Raw genomic sequence first — 23,033 nt, forward strand, 5'->3', positions numbered from 1 at the left:
AGACAGAAGCTTATTTATGTAAGCTGGAGTTAGCAGTTTTTGTTAGACCATTCATTAGAAAGAAAAAGGGCCTAGTTAATAATTCGCAGAGTGATCTGGTTCAAGGCTGAAGAAATTTAGGAAAGGACTGTAGCAGGCATTTAAGGGGAAAGATAGTCCCACGTGTTTGCAGAAATTGTCAGTGTGCTCAATATTAACTACTTACATTTGAAAAGCTTTTTTATTTTTATTCAGCCTCACATTGTATTTATGAACCATTCTGATCCTAGTGTTCATCATCACCATCCAATATTTTTCCTAATTAAAATTACTTTGAAGTCTCTGACCTTTAGGCAGACACTCGATTCTGAATTAAAATATAATTATCTTTGTAACACGAATACACTTCTTATGCTGCCCCCATGCTCTTCTTGTTACAGAATAAATACATAATAAATGTAAGGAGAAGACTACAATGAACTTGATAAAATAATGGAAAATAAGAAGAAAATAAACCAAGTAGCCTGGTTTTCCTTTCCTATATAACGAGGGCAAAGAGACAGTAGGGAAAAAAGTAAGGCAATACTTAAAATTTAGAGAAAGAAATCCTTTGTGCACAGTGCATAATTTATCTGCAGGACTTACTGCTACAAAACTTCACCACTTTTGCTGAAACCAAAAGAAGTACAGTCTTTTATATGAGCAGGTCCAGCAATCACACGGTTTATATTCCAGTGGTACTACACAGGTACAGTGCGGTTTATTGAACAGGACCACAACCACTCTTTGAAGATGAAAGAGAGGACAGAGAGTATATTTCTTGTGAGTAAATCACAGCTTTTTTCCTAAACTTTTGGTTCTGATCACTGTAGCTATACGAATGGCTGGTATGATGAGGGTTGCACTCCCCATTTATCTCCTTGTCTTCACCATTGCTTCCCCTAGCAAAGGCATTCCGTGGTCTAAATGAATGGCAGTTCTTGATGGTATGTTTGCTTTACATTACTTTGTAACCTCTTCTATGGCCATATAGTAGGAACTTATTAACTTACTTTTACGTAGAGTTGCTGAAACTCCTCAAGGTTCAGTCTACCACTTGGACAGTCCTTTAGAAATCCTTTGTACCACTGTTTTAGCTCGTGTTCATTGAACTCCGTGCTCTTCACCAGATCCTCCATCACCTCAGGGGCCAGCTTGCTATTCTGTTTCCCCATTCTGCCTTAAAAAGAAAGAAATTCATACAATTAGCCAAGTTGCTGTGAACGTTTTAAACTGGAATTAGTGACAGCTCGAACGCATCACTTGTTTTGTACTCACTGCTGCTTTTAGTCAAACACAACTTCACAGATTCATTAGTGAACAGGAACCTAAGCTATGTTTGAATATTAGAGGCTGAAATGGTGAAAAAGACAACATTCTTCTTTCATTTAGAAGTCTTAAGGCCTGGAGACAGAGTTATTTGCCTTCAAGTTAGGTAAATTCTAGCTTTTCTTTACACTAAGGCTGAAAAAGATGACTTCACTTTTTCTTTGAATTTAACAAAACTTTTCACAGATTCAGGGATGTCCACAGAATTCCTCTTTATCTTTGTCTTGAAAATCTCTCCTGATACGACACCAATGTTTAAGAGCTGCTCCTCACAGGTACAAGGCTGTGGACAGGACAGATGATCCACGGGGAGGAAGCAACGCGAGAGTCCACACACTTGGTCTCAAAAAATGATGAAACCAAACTGGAAAAACAAATGTAATTTTTATATATATGCACATATATGTGTATATATACATATATATAACTATATTTATATGAATATATTTACTGTATAGTTGATACACAATAGATGGTTTCTGTCCCATCACTGTTAACACTGGAGATATCCACTACATTTGTTATACACATTTTGTATGCATACTTACAAATATTAAACATAAAACATACAGAAACACAAAATATGCATGTGTGTATAGACAAATGCAGTAATTTCAGTACTACTCATGTTGACCCCTTGAGATATTTCCAGGTCCTTTGACGTTTGACCAAAGATGTCCTGTGAGAGAACTTTTGAGAAATCCTTTTTTTTAAACTTTTTCACATTGTACTACAGTTTGTTTCATGACAGGAGATGTCCTTCAGTTATTTTTTAATCAGATGACGGACAGTACTTAACTTGTCCTGTACAGAACCTCAAAGTGATGAACAATTTCTTTCCTGAGCTTAGCTTAGCATTTCCATTTTTACCTTCCAGTATCTATCTCTAATGACAGCACCACACTGAATGCATTGATTTCTAGTTCGTATCACCAACCATTCCTGATATTAATCTATTGCTTTTGGCATCTTCCCCTATTTTGAAGGGGAAATTCCTTTCTCCTCAGAAAGACATACTTTGCTCTGTTCCAATGAATCAATATATTTATATAATTTCCTTTATGGGAAACTTCCTTGAGCAGGTGCAAAGTTAACCATTCCTCCTGGTTTGTGTGTGACCAACACATCCCCCGGTGCCATACTACCAGCGGCACCAGGTCTCTTCCTGAAACACCTCATGGCACGTCACCTTTGGCAACGTCCCTCCCTGGTCTGCTCTCACCCCCTCCCACAGCTCCCAGCCCACCAGGACAAGCAGGGTTGGCAGCAAACCCCTTTGCCGAGACAGCACACGACTTGGCCGCACAAACATCCCCGACACCGAGAAGGAAGGTGTCTTTCGTCAAAGCACTCAGCTGGTACAAAGTTGGGAAATTCGGTCATCAGAAAGAACAAAATGCCACAACCCCTCAGGCTAGAAACTCCAGCCAGAAATGCCTCAACACCTTCGGGACGCGGCTGCCAGACAAGTGCACTGTGCTGTGCACAGATGTAACTGGAGGTGGAAGTGAGCCACCATTTCTTGGGGTGCTTCCAGCAAGCAGATCCTCCTTCCCCCGGCTCTGCACATCCTTCCTCCACCAATGCTGTGAGATGCCACGCGGCTTTCTCGCTCGAGGCCCTGCATCCTCTCTGAACTACAAAAACCCGCGACAAGGACCCACCCAGCTGTTAATTAAAGGCAGCACACTGCTTGCTCTAAACTGACTTTGAAGCTTTGCCAAGCTCCCATCCACACGTTTTGGTAAATTTAGCACAAATATGGGAGAGTTCAACCTTTCAGTTAATTGCCATAGGCCTAATTGTACGCACAGATGTCCAGAAATTAGCCATTTTGACTAAACGACGGGTTTGCAATTTATAGTATTTGGAATAATTGCCCCAGCCTTACCTTTGAAGTTCCCATCTTCTCATGTATGACATTGAATTTGGCATAATCTGAATTTAAATCCCATAGAGACTAAAGTGGACTAATACAGTTATTTCTCTAGCTCCAGCTCAGATGGCTTTTAAGTGAAACAATAGATTGTTTTATTTGTTTTAATCTTTAAAGGGCCTGTTTATTTCCCCCTTTTTCTTTTTTCTCCTTTAAACTGTGTTACCCATTGCAGTCATAAGGTGCTTTGCTTAGGAGCCAGAGGACTCTTAAAGATTCCCAGGAATTACAGTAACTACCTTAGGTGGATTCATAAGGCATCTTTTGGCTCTCTTAATTGAGCCAAGTGTGCTTTTACTTGACTCTTTTCAACTGGATTCTTATCCCCACTAATATTTAACTCCACAACCCTTACGCATGAAAAAAAGCATCTTCAATGGGCAAAAATCAGGTGGTTTTGACTGACAATTTTTCTGTAATTAATAGCAACTTTTCTGTATTTATCGTGTTAGCTTTACAGCCCTCAGACCTGGCACTACACAGACGTGGAAGCAGACAGAACCGTGAATCTCAGCACCATCTTCCAAAGTTAGCGATGTTGTTTTCAGTAATGTGGACGTAAAAGACTACAGAAAATGGAGTGTGTCTACACATATGTAAGAATACATGAATAAAGAGCTGGACAAACATATCCACACATGACCTTTTCTATCATCCGATTCAGCGAAACAAGACATCAGTTTTCTGCCTCTGTGATACAGGTCCCTAGTTTTGGTCAGCTGCTTGTTCTGCCATAGGTTGTCCAGTAAGTCCCAAACACCTTCCAGCCATCCCTAATGTACCTCGCCATATAATATCCTCTAGTAAATGAAAACCACAGCTGACACCTTGATCAACACTTTCAGAAACTATTTTTCCCACAGAACCAAACCAGTATTGGAGGAAGGTATGATCTGGGACTGCTGGGTTCTGCTATCTCTTATCTGCTGCTCCAGCACAGTACCGTGCGTAATCTGCCGGGCTCTGCTTGAGACGAGGGACTGAATAAGCTGACCAAGCCGGTCACAACGCCTTCCTGCAATTAGAGGCACTCATTCTTTCTTCTCATTTTAAAGTTCTCTTCTTATGGAATTGAATTACAATCTGCAAGAAAGCTCAAGAATCTCGTATAATTATCAAATATAAACTCACACTTCTGGCTCTGGCAGATCCAGCTTATTTGGGAATAAAAACTCAAATACATAGATTATCTAGTTAATCATATTCTAACATCTTCTAGAGTTTCATTAAATCTCTTATTATTATTGAAAAAGTACAATCACCCATTAGCAATGAGTATGCCACTGCCAACACATTTAATTTTCTAAAATGAAAACTATTTTTAATTAACTTATAACCATGGTTTCCCAAACATGTTTTTTCCTTCTGAAAAACTATGCATATGCATTAGGAAAAGACAGGAGAGAACAGCTGCACAATCACTAAGTTTTCAAGAGGAGGAAAGGTCACTCTGCAAGCATTTCTTTGTTCAGTAAATTTTATTCTTTTAAATAATAAATTTGCTTCCAACTTGCATGCGTCCAACCATGCAATGTGACAATCCAAGCACTGTTATTCATCTCCTGTTGCATTTTCTGATTGGCAAAAATCATGAAAGGGAAACAAACAAACAAGAAAACAAACAAAAAAGCAACATGCTTCGATTCCAAACCATTGTGGGGGAGAGATTCATGATAAACAAGGGACCAGGTACGTGGGTGGCACTTAGCATCAGTAAAGGTGTCAAGTCTGTTCCCAATGAGATTACTCTGGCAGGAGAGTGCTTATTAATACTAGCAAGGGCAACACAATCCAGATTAGAGATCAAGAAAAACACTAAAACTCTACTGTTGTGCCACAAGTAGCAACAGCAATGAAGGTTGAGTTTAAAAACACATCCTCTTGGCTGAAATGCTGCAAAGAGGCCATCTGCTACCCAGAGAAACAAGCTTTTCAGAAATGCTTAGTATAGTAGTACTTCAGTACTTCATTAAGTAACACCTTAATTGCTGCTTTTGCAGGTCCGTAGGAGGGTCAGATTTAAAAGATGGAATTTTATTAAACAACCGATCCCAACCTGAAGCCGCCCGGGCTGTGCCAGCAGCAGGCAGGGACAATATGAGGATGTCTTTGCCTGCTCTTTGCCCCGCTGGACCTCAGGAGGTCCACGCCAGCCAGCCCGGGAAGCAGGAAAGGGCTGCAGCAGCAGCTGGAAGTTATTCTAAAATGACTCAGCAGCATGGCTTAGCAAACTGATTTTATACGATTTACCGGGGGCTTTGGAGGTAACGGGCATTAAGTCACAAGCAGGAAGAGGAAGACGGTTCCTCCAGTTTTAAGACCATACCTAGTTTTAAAAAAGATTTTCCCTGTTTATATCTTTTGTTTGGTATCTTTCCTGCAATGCTATCACATGTCCCACACATGCTCGTGCTGTTTCAAAAGCTCTCCGCTCTCCACACCGTCATCATCCAAACCTCCTGGCCAATGGCAAGGTTTCTTCCCTGGAATATTTTACAGCAATTCCTGCACAGGTTTATCAGGTCTGCCTCTCCCACTTGGCTTGCCACAACTAAACTGCCAGTGTGAGCACAGTTTTACAAACCAAAATTTTATTAAAGACCTACGAAGAAGGAAAAAAAAAGTTCAAGTTCAATAGCCAAACATGATTTAGGGAAGCTTGTTTGCTGTTTAACGATTTCAAAACACCCCCAAACTGTTGCTAACACAGCTCCATTCCCACCTGCTTCCTCTTTCCCCTCCTCTCCATTCCCCTTTGGCCTCCTCGGCAAGTGTTCAATGTTCAAAGGGACCAAATGCAAACAAATATAACTCCGGCTGTTCCTGAGGAAGAGTAAACTGCGTGCTGCTGAAGAGCTCGTATTTGTGCTGAAAAAGGACCCAAATTCCTTTGAGAAGCAGCACCAACAATGTCCAACCATGTCCCTAAAAAGCCAGTTCTGTGTCGTTTTGCTTGCTTTCCTTAAACCCAGATATAGAAAACCATTTTCTTTTCCAGCTGCATTAGGAAAAGTGTGGCCAGCAGGTTGAGGGAGGTGATCCTTCCCCTCTGCTCACCACTGGTGAGACACATCTGGAGTGCTGGGTCCAGTGCTGGGCTCCCCGTACCAGACAGACATGGACTTACTGGGGTGAGTCCAGCGAAGGGCCATGAAGGGGACGATGGGACTGAAGCATCTGTCATACAAGGAAAGGCTGAGAGAGCTGGGGCTGTTCAGCCTGGAAAACAGAAGGCTCAGGGGGTCTTATCAATGTGTGTCTAAATACCCAACTGGGAGGAACAAAGATGGCAGAGCCAGCCTCCTCTCAGGGGTGCCCAGAGAGACAAGAGGCAATGGGCACAAACGGAACTTCAGGAAATTCTGCGTGAATGTAAGAAAATGCTTTTTTACTGTGCAGGTGATCAAACACTGGAACAGGTTACCCAGAAAAGTTGTGGAGTCTCCATCCTTGAAGATACTCAAAACCCAACTGGACACAGCTCTGAGCAATAATCTCTAGCTGACGCTGCTTGACCAGGGGGTTGGACTAAAGAACCTCCAGAGGCCCTCTCCAACCTCGGCGATTCTGTGATTCTGTGAAACAGCTAGGGGGGAATGGGGCAGTCATACCTCCTAACTCTTGGTATCCACAGTAGCTGCCTAGTTTCACTACATTCCCTCCACGGGTAGCTGAGAGAAAAAGGGCTCATCCAAAGGATCGTTTGGAGAAGATGCGCTGATGACTGCGGTCACCTCCCTCCCCTCACTGACTCCAGGAGTGCAGGGAGATTCGCCTTATGTCCCTGGGCACAGGCACCTAACTGAACAGGGCTACCCCAACTTATCTCCGTATATTTTGGCTGCTTTGACACCTGCCCATGTTCATGCTCGTGTCTTCCCAGTAATCCTGCAAGAGCTGAAGGGGTTAGTCAATCAACACCTCTGCAGCCTCATGAGGTTTGTGCATTGAGTTCCCTTGTACGGTGCATGTTTTTCTTGCTCTTCCCTGGCTCTGGGAAACAGGAATGAGTCGTGTGGACTACGCCAGAAGCAAATGACAACACTCGCTTTGCCAGCTCAGCTGTGCTGGCAGGCACTCATTAGGTTGGAAGGAAAGCTGTGCTTCATCCCCACCCCTCTGCCCACTCCCAGCCCACAAGTTCCCACAGGAACGTGCTGACTCCTGGGGACTACATGTGAAATCCAGGCATTGAGCAGGCGAGTGTGGTGGGTGTCTTTGCAATCTCTGACACAATACAAATCTATAAATGGTACATTAAACACCATATAGACTCCAACATACATACATATACAGGGGTAACAAAACCAAAAACAATTAAATGCTGGGGAAAGCAGAGAACTATGTGTATAATCTACAGTAACAGAATAATTTTCATATTATTTTTGAGCAGGCTGTTTATCAAATTTCCAGCTGTGTGCTGATAATAACTATAACTCTTGACAACTGCCAGCATTGTTCCTTTCTCCTCAGGCTACTTCTGACACTGCCTTTTCTCTACTAATGTCAGCATGAAGGATAGATAGAAGCAGGCTATCAAGCCACATAGATGCTTCATTCCTTCAAATACACTTACTGTTTCACAGAAGAAGAAATCCGGAGCCATAGCCTGTCTTTCACATGCAAAAAACGCAACGATCTCATACCCAAAGCTGCATGGGAGTAAGTACCCAAGGAAGAGTACATGTGGAAGAGAAGAGGAATTTCCCCATCTGAACCAAAGGCTACAACTAAAATGACCTTGTCCAACAGCAATGCTTCAACGGTAGATAACACCACACTGAGTGGTGCAGCTGATAAGCTAGAGGGAAGGGGTATCATCCAGAAGGACCTTGACAGGCTGGAGAAGTGGGCCCATACAAACCTCATGAGGTTCAACAAGGCCAAGTGCAAGGTCCTGCACCTGGGTTGGGGCAATCCCCAGTATCAGTACAGACTGGGAGATGAGTGGATTAAGAGCAGCTCTGCAGAGAAGGACCTGGGCATACTGGGGTCCTCAGTACAAGACATGGACCTGTTGGAGTGGGTCCAGAGGAGGGCCACAAAAAATGATCAGAAGGCTGGAACACATCTCCCATGAAGAAAGGCTAAGAGAGTTGGGGTTGTTCAGCATGGAGAAGAGAAGGCTCTAGGGAGACTTTCTTGCAGCCTTTCAATATATAAAGGGGGCTTATAAGAAAGACGGAGAGAGACTTTTTACCAAGGCCTGCAGTGACAGTACAAGGGGCAACGGTTTTAAACTGAAAGAGGATAGATTTAGATTGGATATAAAGAGTAACTTTTTTTTTTACAATGACGGTGGTGAGACACTGGAACAAGTTGCCCAGAGAAGTTGTGGATGCCCTATCCCTGGAAGTGTCCAAGGCCAGGTTGGACAGGGCTCTGAGCAACCTGATCTAGTGAGAGATAAGGACTAGATAAAGTTCCCTTCCAACCCAAACCACTCTATGATTCTACGCTTCCTAGGCAACTTGCGAAGCACCTCCTCTCATCAGTTGTCAACACAATTTCTAAGCCAGCTTGCATGAAACAGGGACAACCCTGAGCCCTGTCATATACCTTGCGTAACAGAACCACACTCGTTAATATACTTTGCTGATATTGGTATATTGCCCATCAGTGACCTCAGGAACATGTTGTTCTCCCCACTCAGAAGCAAAACTCACCCTGAACTACCAGCTTTCTCCTTCACACAACACATATGGTTCTATTCTGAGATTTTAACCAAACTTACGCTTCCCATCCCAAAATGATGGGAAGTCCATCAGTGAAAAATAAGAAGAATTTGTGTGTTTGTGTAACACCATACTGAAGTCAGAAGCAGTCACAATTTACTGCTGATAACATAAACCTCAAACTAAGGGTGAAACAAACAGGCTAGGTTCTGATTTATATTACACTACAGCAAAAACTGGAATAAATCCAGTGATTTCAGATTACTTTACTGGCTTTACCAAAGATCAGATTCAGGCCTGCAATCTCTCCCGTGTAAAAGAAATGGGGAAAAACAGAGAGTAATGACATTAAGGAATACAATTATCCAACTGAATTGAATAATAAATGGAGAGAAGAGGTTTAAGCAAAAGAGAGAGATATCTTTTTAAATTTTATTTGAAATGAGATGGATATCCAATTAGATTCAAGCAATAAAAAAAACATTTGAAAGGGTAAAAGCTGTGCAGGAGGATGCTCTAACATAACAACGACTGCTATGTAGGGCTTTTTTTCCTCTAGGTGAATTTATTTCATTAGAAGTGTGGATTTGTCTTCTGTTGAGTCTGGTATAAAACAAAAAGGGAGTTCTCTACATTTTCAACATGAAAATCAAGGTCAACACCAGACTCACCAGTAGCTCCACTGCTGATGCACCCTTGTGGGTCACAGTAGGGCTCTATTCAAAGCCCGATGCTGAAGCCGGTAGCTTGTGTATAAACTAAACTGCAGACACGTGGCCTGAAGTACATCGCAAGGTCTTATTTCTGCCCCCTCTTCTCATTTGGGTTGGGAAACTGTTTACAGCATGCCATAGCTGGCTTTCCTCCTTTGCAAGCGGACATTGGAGGAGGTACGTGGCATAAAGCAGAGACTTATCTGGGTTGTTCAATAAGACACAAGTGCTCAAAAGAGCTTCCAAGCTCTACCACTTAGCTTTAGACTTGGAGAGACAGGGACAAAATCCCTCTTTTGCTTGCTCCTTCTCTCAGTCTCTTTTTAGACCACCAGGAGGAGAGTGTTCATATTTTTACAGAAAGCTTGGGCTCTGGATGATCAGTGGTCCTTAAGACAATTTTTATTTCCTCGTTAACGCCATCATTTAGCTTTGCTGCATGCCATAACTCAAACTTGTTTTTTTTTTTCACATCCACTTCTCCAATATTTCAACAGAATTTGGTGACTTTTAAGTTCTAGAGAATTTAGTGATTAATTTCTGAAAAGAACAATATGCTTGTTAATGCTGAGTGTCAGACAAACACATAAGTACACCTGTTGCCATAGTTTCCTTTTGCTATTGGCCCAACTTCTATCAGCTGTGGTCATCAGTAAGGAACAAGGAGGTGTGACTTGAGGAAGAAGCCTCATTTTTCAGCAGTGAAATGAGTATTTTCTTCACTGGTCTATTCTCTTCAATTTTGTCCTTGTAAATAATAACCTTAAAATGCATGCAGAACATTTACTGTACCTTTTTGTAATAATTCATATGCTGAATATCATTCCAATCACCTGAGTGATGGTTAGTCTGATTATCCAGAATGCTCCAACATCAGAGCCTTGATTGCTGTGACAAGTTTGTTATATGCCTTATACCAAATATAACAGGTATTGATTGCTTTCTCTGAGGTTTTATTCTAGAATATGGTTTCCAATAGGCCTTCCCTCATGAGATGCCCTGATATGTTAACAGAGAAATCCGTAATTTCCTGGACATCACTAGTTCAGAGTGGCCACGGAACAAGTTATGCATCAGCACAGATGATCACTTTCCAAGCCTTGCATTTCAAAAGAGGGGCTTATACAATTTTTAGATATTTCAGAGATCTATCCACTATACAGTATTCCACCTCTTCTGGGATGGTTGCTGCAAACTTCTCTTTTCTGGGAGGAAGATTGACAAGACATGCCTGAAGATTATCGTTTCCCTGAGTAGGTTCCAGTCTGCTTCTGCAACCATGGGACAACATTTATGGAGACTGTAAACATCCATCTAGTTTTGTTATGCCAGACTAGATCAACACTTCCTCTGCCTGAGATACAGGATTTTTGTCAATTTGTAGAGACTCGTGTTAAATAAAATGCTGCTTTTCTTTGAGAGAAACACTATTGATGGTTCATGCTTGGCGATAAGGGTTTTTAGACTTTAGCCATTGCCTTGACCACATTTACATATATGCATCCATTTTTTTTCTTAGTTTTTGTTTGTTTTTAAATATATACTCATTTATTCTGTTGTAATTGCCTAGAAAAAAAGTAATACATGCTTTCTCTCCACTTGTATTACAGCAGGTCTTCTTATTTGCTATCAGTTTGCTTTCTTGTTAGTTTGAAATGTCACTGTACCCTGATGTCTGATATGTGCAAAACCAAATTCTCTAAGTTGGTATACTTACCAAGCGATACTGTTACTGCTCACCTTCCAGCCTCATTTTAATTTGGGTTTGAATCCATCACATGCCTTTTTTGGACCGAATCTCTGACTCATAAGTCATTAGGCTCTCCTTAATGGTACAAGCTCCACTCTTCATTTATATCCATATTCCTCATCACAGCTCTTAAACAATACTGCCCTACTTTTCTGCAAAGGATTAATCGCATCAAATGTTAGCTGTTTGAAAAGTCAGTTGTCTTTGGTCACTCTACAGTCAATGGAGACGGCCAGAAATTTCAGAGTGATTCACCCCATGCAGAGAGAGATGTCTGAAAGAGGCAGGATGAATATATGCATGCTTATTTTAAGACAGGATGAATCACCTTCTACAAGGGTCTCTTCCTTTCTGCTGATTGTAGAGGCAGCCTTCTAAACTTGCTTAGATCTGAAACTGAGTTTCTAAATGCTTAAAATGAAGCAAGAAAAATCCTACCTTGCCCATCGACAATGGATAACCTAGAACCAAAATGCCATTCCTGATCTCACTAGGAAGGATATACATTTGCTGAGGTTGATTGTTATTCCTATGTATCAGAACCTGTATTCAGGTGTGATTAATGCCATTACAAGTACAACATGCTCGTCTACCAAATCAGGCAGTCTTTCCTGAACTGCTATTTACTTCCATCAAAGCAATGGAAAAATTAACTCTTTTCCACCCATTTCCACACCCCCCTGCGCCCCAAACCAAAATAGTTTTAAGTAGCTCAACTGTAGAGATCAGGCTGCTCAAGATTGTTTTATCACGCCCTTGTCATTCCCTGCTTTTTCCTTAGTATAGTTCTTAGCCAAGCAAAGTCTTGACCTCAAAGAGTAAGATCATTTATTATTATTAAATACAGTATTCTTTATAAGAAATTTCACTCTGGCCATCTAAATGCTATATTAAAGTTTGGTCTTCTCCAACCCATTTCTAATACCCAGCTCCCTCTTTATCCACCACAGCCTCCTTAGCAGCCATGTCCAGTAGTGCAAGGTACTGCCTCATAGCTCTGGATTCACAGGGAGAGGCGGGTTTGGTGAGCACTGTATGGCCCTCCTCCAGTCTCTGCTGGGAGTAACAGCAGCAAGATCAGTGCCTAGATTGTTTCCTCTCTGTTCCCAACTCACAAAGCAGCGATAGGGTCTCTTTTTCATCTTGTTCATGCTCCTGTGTCCTGTAATGACAATTATGACTGACAAAGGCTGGAACAAAACTCTGAGTAGCGATATTAGCATATGGTCTATAAATACCGTTGTGATAACTGAAATATATATAAGCTAATACATAAATCTTTTGCTTTCATTCAATTTCTACACAAAAAAGGAGCACTGAAGACTCTGGAGTTAGCTCGCTCTTGCACACGCATCTATGACAGCTGTGAATCAGCTGATTTCAACTGACGATTTTGACCTGTATGCTAAACAACTACATTACTAAAACCCACATGACTATATTACGACAAATATTAACAGAAGTGGTTAGCAGGAAAGCAGATTACGTTTTTTTATTTTACTAAAAACCTTTCAAAGTCAAAACAAAGTGATAACATCATTGTGGCTAGTGATCCATTGGTGCAACGCTTTCCCCAAATTCATTATAAACCAATCGTCCAAACTATCCCTTGTGACTGCTTCAGATGGAGCATGATTAAATGCAGAGGAAATACATTACTGAGAAGATGAATCATAATTCTGCAGAATGAAATCAATGGCTTTACACTTTTGAGTTGGACATTGAGGGGTGGTCAAAAATGTTACTCATACAAACGAGTGAGCAAATGAATCATGTAAACAGCTTGAACAGGAAAAATATACACTTAACATTTGACCAGCAGTAACAGTGACTATCAAAGAAACACAGGAGAAAACCTGAAAATGTTTTCTTAAGATAGAATTTTCACATAAATTCCTTCATCACACTACTATGAAATGCAAAGTTTTTCCATCACTTTTATTTTTATGGTTTGGAATAAATGTAATAATTTTACTTAGAGTGGTTTGATGGCTCATTTGAAATAACATTTCAGTTCCTTCAATCTAGTTCTAAGCAGGCAGGTTGGTAACCATCTCACAGCAACAAGAGGACGAGATGCCTTAGCGAGTATCGGTCGGTAGGACTTAAGCCACTCAGGTCAACTCAGCTGCCTAGACACAGGGTGTCCCGGTTGGTGCCTGCGTTAGTATCTGCTAGCTCCACGTGGATGTCTCAGACACCCTAGGGCCTTTCAGATGGCACTAGACACCTCTGCTTAAGCAGCTGAATCAGTTGAGTGAGATCTTGCCCACCTAATTTAGACAGCTAACTTGAGCCTAACAAACAAGCTAAGTTCCAAAGCATCCTGTTTTGTCAACAGGGAAAAGCCATCACAGAGAAACCCTGCTCACCTAAATTAGTTCATCAAGCTTGTATCTATAGGCTCTCCCTCTGGAGTCCATGAAAAATGCCTGCCTTCCCTTACTCCCCATTTACGCTAAGAGGACGGCTTTGTTATGCACCTGAAGGTTAGGTGGGAAATAAGGTGCTTCTGATCTAGCTTAACAGGCTGATGTTGGTGTGCCATGCTGTGTTAACCAACGCACTGTCAGCCGTCCCGGCCGTTCATGCTAGCACAGATGCAACCAGCAAGGAGCACAGGCAGAGTCAGCTGTCATGTCAGCAGTGCCAAAAGGAGAGCTGCTAAGCTCACCTGTTGTTTGTGCCTGCCCATATACACCGTCCCCTTTGCTATTTTATAGAATAATGCACAAGAGGTCCAGGTCATAGTTGATCTCAAAGTCATCTGTTGGCCTTGACTAGTATCCTCGATGGACATTGGAGCAAAAAGGTCAAGGCTGAGAAAGCGTGAAACTGAACTTAGAAGTATTCATTGTGCTTCCTCCTTTAGGAATTTCATTTTCCAGAGCTGCCAATCCGATTTCTGTCATGAAGCACACAATTAATTAAAAATGTAAAAAGGGCTTTAATGCAGATTAAGAACATGAGTTCTTCAGTACAGAATATCTGTTACACGGGCAAACCCAGCATCAAAAAGCAATAATGCACATAATCATTACCTAGTACTTCCTCACTAATTAGCACACACTAGTAATATTGCTATTTGAAATCAGACTGACAGATAATATAGATGAGTCTCACAAACCCTTCTTCCTGGAAGAATTTAAGTATTTTTACAGATGACAGAGCTCCTAGCAAGGTTATATATTGAGGGGGAAAAAAGAATGCACTCTGACAGTAATATTGATAGAAACTGCAAAAAAGAATGCACTCTGACAGTAATATTGATAGAAACTGCAAAGTGAGCAGAAAGGACAAAGCAAAAGGAAAGCTGGCTGTCTCTGAGGAGACTCTGTGTCCCCAGTACAGGAACCTCATTATTATTTCACGACCTTAATGGCAAGCCTCTAAGCCTTGCGTATGTCCTTCATAACAAAAAATTAATTACAAACACAAAACAGAAAATCTCAGGCATGCAATAATTGAAAAGCTGTTAGCTATTTCTTCTAGTTTTGAATTCATTTATACAGTACAATAGTTCTGAGAGACAGCAAGGTAAAACATATAACTTTTCATAAGTCCCAAATATGAATCACAGCATATGGTCTTTCTGTTAAAAGATAAGCCAAAGGGAGGCAGAGAGAGAGAGAGAGAAAGCCTCTCATGTTAAAGGACTGCACAGTTTTGTAATTTCATACATTAAAAATAATTGGAACAATTTCTTCCAACTGTTTTTCAATGAGAGCTCTACTGGAATAAATTTTTATAACAACTGGTTATTGTGGCTATGCTAATAAAACTGATATACTTGCTCAGCTGAATCTGTGTGTATGCACACATGCTTTTTTTTGGTGAAATAATAAAACATAGACAAAAAATAAGAGAGAGACAGAGTCTAAATTTCAGTAGTATCTACCATGGCCAAGAACAATAAAATCTATACTGAGGAAAGAGGAGGAAACAGAGGAGACCTATACAATGTATCACACATTTGTAGTACCACAACATCCATGAGAACTTCAGTGCCTCAAGCTGCAAAGGATAGTCTATTGTTTGTTTTTTGGTTTTTGGTTTTTTTTTTTACTTTAGAGATGCTTGCTTTTCAGATTACTTTCTAAAATGCTGTTTTTCTAGGACACACAGTTCAGGAGTTATCTTTATGGCGATGACGGAAAAAGGTGAGCAAAAAAAAATGCTAGCAACATTTTTGATTTGGACATCAGTGCATGCAGAATTCCTTCAGCAAAGCACACGGGAAGCTGTTACAAAGGAACACTTCAGGAACAGGCCATAGCAATGCATCCAACAAAACTGAAAAAAGCAATGGTGATGCAGATAAAAATATGAAAGAAAACAAATGAAAGCTATATAAACATTTAAATTATGAAATTATGAATTTCACCAAAAATACTGGCTGAATTCCTTGAGTTTATCATCCACCAGGATAAAGCAATTGATAGAGGTTGCTAAGCACAGACAAGCTGACTCAGAAATCTTTTCAAAGGTCTCAAAATTGCAAATCCAAAATACCAGTCTGCAGTTCCATTAAATGGTCTAGGAAAATAAAATTTTGTTCTGATTCACTGCCTACCTCTGGTAGATAAAGACGCCCTGGAAAAACTACTTCAGAAAACCTAGCAAGAAAAAGACATTATTATAGGCTATGAATCCTGGAAAGCATGACATATAACTCTAATTCTCAAGGGGCAGGATGTTTCTTCCTAACTTAGGGCTGTCTGTTGCTGAATTGTCCATGGGAATAGTCGAGGCCCACGGACTTGGACCACAAAGGTGCTGGACAGAAAAGAAAAAATAACCATAAAAAGACAGTTCCATTTTAAAGCAGGGTTGCACTTGGTGGGACAACCTTGAAGGTCCTGCTGAAGTCGATCAGGGAGTATCTCTCCAAGTCGAGGGGGAATTGTTGGCGGTAACAGGCAAGGACGAACAGCCTGGACAGCATTCACGCGACTGTACCTTTCACAGTAACTGCTGCTCCCAAGTGACAGGAAACAGCAGTGGTGAAATGTTTTTATTCCCAACCATGATACTAAGCAGCTGCAACTGCATTGACAGCTACCCTGGACTATTTAAGTCTGTAGAAATATCAAACACTGCCTTCCTTGGCATTACCTCATGATTACTTCACTCATCACTGGAGAATGTGGAGGTGAAAAGGTTTATGATAAAAAATGGTTTTTGCTCTCTCTAATGATTCCAGAGACTGGGAGTGACTTTGAGGATGATATAATCTCTTTCATATTTCTCATACTTCTGCAGTAAGGTACACAAGTTAAACTGCTGCTAAGAAAGAACAAAAATATCTTGGATGACAAATGGAAAAATATCCTTTCTTTATAGTCAATGTCATGTTCACCATTTAATTGCACCCACAGCTTTTTTAATGGCAAAAATGCCCCACAACTTTAGTATATGAATATAACATCTACAGTGGGATCAAAATCACCTGGCTTTAATGCTCTCAGATTTTGGTGTCTACACTAAGATAGACATTTAGGCCAACAGAGACACAGTCATCTCCAGATAGGGATTCAGCAAGTTGATCTAAGACATTTCTCCTAGGATGGGATGAGTCATACTTTGGAGGTGCTGTTCTCTCTCCATTGACTCTCCAGACTATCATGTCTAATAATCACTGATTAAATTAGCTTTCCTGAATTTGTCTGATCCCTTTTTGACCACATTTATATCTCGGTCTCCACAACATCCTGTGGAAATCAGTTTCATAATTTAATTAAATGTTATACAGCAATTTCATCGGTGACCCTATTTCTTGTACTGTGAGCAACAGTGACTATTTCTGATTCACTTGCTCCTCATCAATCATGAAACAGTCAGACTCTGCCTAGCCTATGCTCCATGTTCCTAACCAACTTTACTCCCTTTTTCTAGACTTTTTATGATTTTACTAACGCTTTATCATACAAGTGACTATAACTACAGATAGGATGCTCCACATGCTTATACAGTAGAACATTCTTCTACCTCTGTCCTAGTATTTCCTAGCCATTTTAACTGCTATTTGTCATGAACTGGTAATTTCAGAGATCTATCCTCAGTAATGCCCAGTTCTTCTCCTGATTTCTACTACTTAATCTATAATCACCAATATATTTTGTCCCATGGACATTAACTTCCTCTTATTGCCAACAAATCCACCCGCCGTTTTATCTTCCCAATATTCAGTATTACATAATCATGCTCCAGCACTTTATAGACAGATTTAAATCTGACTGTTATGGGTAATCTCAAATCATATGCAAACTTTCTCACTTCACTAGTCAACTCCACAAGTCATTTATAAATACATTTCATTTTTTTCCCCACTCTCCATAAATTATAAAAATGTGTGATAACTTTTTATGCCTACTATCTCTTACCATACTATGCAGAAAATTCAAAACTAGATAGAAGATGGTTTAAACACGTTGCTATCATTAAAGGCTAAAAACTTGATAAAATATTTCATAGATTCATGTATTTTAACAACCTGGGAAGAAGTGTTGTGATCGTTTAGGACGGAAATAGTAGAATTTCACAGACAAATTCCTGGTTCATCTCCAGTCTTTGTCATTGAACAAGAGTACAGTTTGTAGAGAGGCACCTGGTCTTGATTTAAAGCTTTAAAACAACAGATAATCTACTAGGTCTATAGTTGGATCAGGCCCTGCTTATGCTAAATGCTGCACTGGTAGAGCTGTTAACTCTCTCTGGTGTGACAATACAGGGGAAAAGTTGAAGGAAATGAAGGATACAGTTTAGGAATAAGGTGAACAGTGGAATAAAATACATAATAACAAAAAATCCCCAAATCCCCAAAACCCAGCAGCAAGAAACAGAGTAATCTTAAAAGCTATTGTGGCACTTGCCAGGAGCTTGGAACAGCTAGTAAATCAAGTCAGAGGACGCAATATAAAAACTGTTGGCTGCCAGAAGGCAAAGAATTGTTTGAGCTGGTTATAGTTGTAGCACTCTTTTTTTCTTTCTTTTTTTTTTCCTAAACTACTCCAAAAAGACTCGGTATGAAGAGAACCTGTTACAGAATCTCCTCTGGAACTGAACAAGACTCCAAATGATGGACTTTCGGTACCAATATTTTTCAATCTCCAAGACAAAAGGGAATACAGAACAAATGATATTCAGGAAATCTGCCTGCTTTTTCATGGTGGAAAAAACCTCTTCATCTTTTCTGACCAGAGCAGCGCCGTTACTAAGGCCAAGGAAAAGGGGAGGGGAGTGAGCGTATGTCAAGAAACAGATTCAGGGAAAAGGATCAAAAATCTCTTTTCTCACTTATAAAAACTGTATTATATTCTGTGGGAAAATGCATGTACCTTGGAATGGCAAAATGTAGGCTTCAAGGCAAGTGGTGTAAGGAGCCAGACTTACAAAGACATGCAAGGACTTCTATAGGCCGGGACTACTGGCTAATGTAGATGCTGTTGTCTAATTGCCTTGGTTCGTTTCTATTCAAGTAAGTCAAGGTGACGTTCAGTATAAAATGTATCAACCATCCCTCTGGCAGCCTGAGTGCTCTTATGAAATCTCATCAAGTACCTAAATAGCTATTCAAATCTCATCTGAAGTATTTAGCTGTTGCATTCCCTGCTCAAAATGCAACTTAAACTCTGTCCCCTCTACTTTCTAAGAATATGACACCAGCATACAAAGCAGGCCAGGCACTGAACTTCATAATGCTAGCCTGTGCATCCATGCCTTGTTTTACGTGGTACCACTTCTCAGCGTTTTGAAGGTCGCAATTTCTCACACACTGCCACTGTGAAACATTCAGGTTGGCATTTGATTCTTCATAAAAATAGCCAGGCACATGAATAATCATATGTCATATTAACGTTAGTCCTGGGGAGCTGTGAGTGCCAAGCTGTGAGCGCACATTAACAGAGTGGGGTAAGGAACGTGCCTGAATAGCCCAGTAAAATTACTGGCTATAACGTTGCTGAGAAACAACGACACGTATATAGATGTACACATGCAATAAATATAGGCTAAGCTGGTTTTACGCAGACATGCTTAGCATTAAGAGCGTCTACACTGTATTACCATGCCTCTGCTGTCAGATTAGGTAACAGTAAATTGATTGTGAATCTCAGCCCCAAGTTGTCCCTCTTCTTCCTCCTTGTCCAATCTTTTCCCTGTACCTTTGGCTTCCTCCCCCTCCCTGGCAGCACGCTTGCCAAGCCAGTCCCAGTAAATCTGTACCAGCTCATCCTGACTCCTTCTCCCACTTTCCTTCCCTCCCTCCTTTCTACCTGGCTCTTATTCCCTACCCAATGCCAATTCTCATCACCCCTGGTGTTTTATCTGCACTTTTTTTTTTCCTTTTTTGTCTTTTCATCAGCAAAAGCAGTGAGAGCAGCTATTCATAACATGCAAGGTGTATGCATAAGGAAAAAAAAAGAGGTAGGCTTGCTTAAACTGCAGAGAAATTCATCTGGGCAACATCGTATTGACATTTAAACAACCTTGGCATCTTCAGGCACAAAGATAACACATCCACTCCCGATGAGCGGAGAGGGATGGACGCCCAGGCTGCCAGCAGGGCTGTCAGCATCTTGCAGAGGGGCGGCCGCTGAACGGGAGGGACCAGGGGCAGGCCTCAGCACATTTAAATGATGCTGCACGCTATACAATATTTGAGAGCATTTCATGTTAAAAAACAGGTTGTAAAGTTAAGTGAATTATGCATCTTATAATTATGTTGTGTAAAGCTTAAACAACCCAAGGCAGCCATCTGAGAAACACCGATTTACAGGTGTGAGATGCAGATGAAGGGAGTAAGGCAGGACTGATACAAATGCCTCCCTCACATGTGGGTTTGTATGTGTATGTGTAGTCCTCCGACTACCCAAAATCACTGTGGACTAGTCGGAGGAGAAGACGCTCACGGAGAGGAGCTGTCAGGGGGCAGGAAGAGCAGGAGAACCAGCTACGTTCATTAGCGGTAACGGTGAGTGAGACGCACGGCACAACGTTTTCAGATCCTAAAGGGTCTTGGTGAATCTAATCACCTAAAAAGTGGCATAAGAGGAAGAAGTGTGGGAGGAGTTAATATCCCTAAGGAAGAGATTAATTTTGATATCCTCAAGTAGAAAAAGAGAATTCAAACTACTGGGGAGAGAGGTTGTTACTTTTATTTTCTACATGTTATTCTATATCCCTTCTTCTCCAAGCCTAACAAAGCAGTGTTGAGTGAACCTATTTGTGTGTCACTTGTAGCAGACACCACTGTCCACCCATCTCATCGCCTAGGTTTCTGGGTGGAGGCTTGAACTGGTTTTGTTTGTTTGTTTTTCCCTGAACAAATGCAGAAATGAACCTGACTCTTGCTGCTGCCAATCTGCCCCTGACAAAAGGATAAGATGGAAATGGAAAAGGCATTGGGGTCAGAGATGTCACTTGCATTTGTACTTTCTCTTTTAAAAACTAGCCTGAGAAGTTTTTTTGAGAAGTTTAGACTTCTTTTCAGAACATCTAGGAAAAACCTTTTTAAGGTTAAGAGGAACAATCAATTCGTTCCTCTGCTCTGCTTGCAGAGATCTGTTGGCAAAAAAAAAGGAAAAAAATCTTAAATCTGACAGGCATGGGAAAGCCCTGAGGAGCTGCAATCCCCCAACCAACCAACCTATTACTGTCTTGAAGTTTCCATCAAATAAGTGCGTGCCACCAAATAAAGCCACTCAACAGTCTGCTCATTCTTCGCTGATGTCATACTTGCACCCTATTCCAGTATCAGTGCGCCAAACTTTTTTAGAAATATTATTTTTCTGTAACTTGAAAGGAGCTAGGTTGATTTATGACTCCGAGAACATGGCCAGAATCCAGGACATCAAACTGTCAGTCTATAACTTAATCTGTTCCCTTAAGAAACGGAATGAAAATGGTTTTTTTACCATTGATGATGACAGTAAATAACAAAAATCAGACACAATTTTTAAAACTTTCATGTGACCAGGGACTACAGAAAACCAAGCAATTGTACTATTAATGCCAATTTGAAATGATTGCAAAGAAAACCAAGAGAAGACTCTTTCTCTAACACACCATCCACAAATCATGCACAGAATAGTAACAGGGAACTTATTATATAGTCAGTAGCAGGGAACTTGATGAATCCAGGTTATTTCTACCTGGGGGGTTGCCATTAGAAGTGGGATATCTAATCTAAACTAGTCATCAAGGCTCCAATGCGCAATGGAGAGGAACAGGCACCCAATTCACCAAGAGGCAATTCATCTCATTCTAAAAGTATATATGCAAGATAAGTGGGATTAATTGCTTTCTGGAGATGCCTACTCTTGTTTGACTAACGATAAAGCCTACACAATTAGTTTAGACTAAACACTTAGCTTCTAGACAGCTAGAATGGCAAGAAAAAAAATTCCATCTCTTGAGCTCAGGCTGAGCTGACTCTCCCAGTTCGGGGACAACTGCAGAGCCCACAGCCAAACTGTGCTTCAATCCTCAATACCTAGGTACTACCTGGCTGGTGAAGTCCAGTGAGGAGGCAGTAGATCTTGGCTGAATTTGTGGGATAAAATACCGGCTCGACGTTACAGCAGCCCCTGCACAGACTCTTCCCAAGAAATTGTCTTTCTGCCAATACAGCCAGTTACCAACCTGTTTCAAACATTCCAGATTTACTAACAAAAATCACACAGCTTTATGTTCTCCGATTTCTCTGGCCCTTGTATGGCCATTGTCACACGTTCATTCAGTTAATAAGCTTCTCTTGGATGAAAAATGGGGACTATGTTAACTTTATTATTTTTAAAGGTATTTTTAATAGTTTTGACAGGTTAGTACTATTGACTTGCTGACACTGCCATGGGGAATGGCTTAGTACCAAGTGGTTCCAGTCCTTGGTAATTCACATACAGGAAAGAACACAAGCATTTCTACAGTATCATATTTCCATAATTCCATAAACTCATTTTGTATGAATGTATCAGTAAAAGGCAACTTTAGAAAACAGCATCTATCTGGTGTTACATAAAGAATTAGTTGTAACACCCCCACTGCATCTACAATGCTTAGTTTCAAGCACCTGGAGATAGGTAGATATCCCCTAAGTCCTTCATTTTAAGAGGACTAAGTTACTATGCATCTAAGCACAGGGTAAATTAATTAAACACGTTGAAGCAAATCCCGTCACACCCAAGGGTCCCAGTTCAGCCACCGTATAACTCTCTTTACTTCCAGGTCTCATGGTACGTTTCTCTAGATTCTTGCTTTTCTTAAAGAATTGTCCTCTGAATATAGAAATTATATGCAATCATTGCTAACCTCAGCCTTAGCTAAACTTCAATTTACTTTCAACCATGACATATACTCACTTTGTCCTTGCTTTTGCTCTCTACAGCAGTTTATAAAACTTGAAAAAAGGACTGCTTTGTATCATATGGAAAATAACTGTACTGTAAGGAACAATACCAAGGCTGAAAAGCCTAAAATTAGACCTGCAAGCTTTGCTTTCATTGGCAGCACTGTGTGCGCATTCATATTGTCCCAATCCTACATTCTACCTCTTCTATTCTTGCGAAACACACTACTTTCTGAAAAACACTGAAGTTGAAAATTAGCAAACCTCT

At 40.8% G+C, this 23,033-nt stretch overlaps 1 protein-coding gene across 6 annotated transcripts in view; it reads right to left on the bottom strand.

Annotated features, from left to right (window-relative positions):
- Positions 1-23,033, bottom strand: part of VSNL1 (visinin like 1) — a 90,619-nt gene that overhangs the window by 49,539 nt on the left and 18,047 nt on the right. For 5 of the 6 annotated variants that reach the window (XM_075145020.1, XM_075145017.1, XM_075145021.1 and 2 more), the window contains one exon: positions 1,032-1,198. In XM_075145020.1, coding sequence (XP_075001121.1) covers positions 1,032-1,193 — 162 coding nt within the window. In that variant the 5' untranslated portion in view covers positions 1,194-1,198. The remainder of the gene's footprint in view (positions 1-1,031; positions 1,199-23,033) is intronic. The other variant, XM_075145022.1, reaches the window with a different exon arrangement.

This window comes from Calonectris borealis, chromosome 3, assembly GCF_964195595.1.
Source record: "Calonectris borealis chromosome 3, bCalBor7.hap1.2, whole genome shotgun sequence".
NCBI lineage: Eukaryota > Metazoa > Chordata > Aves > Procellariiformes > Procellariidae > Calonectris > Calonectris borealis.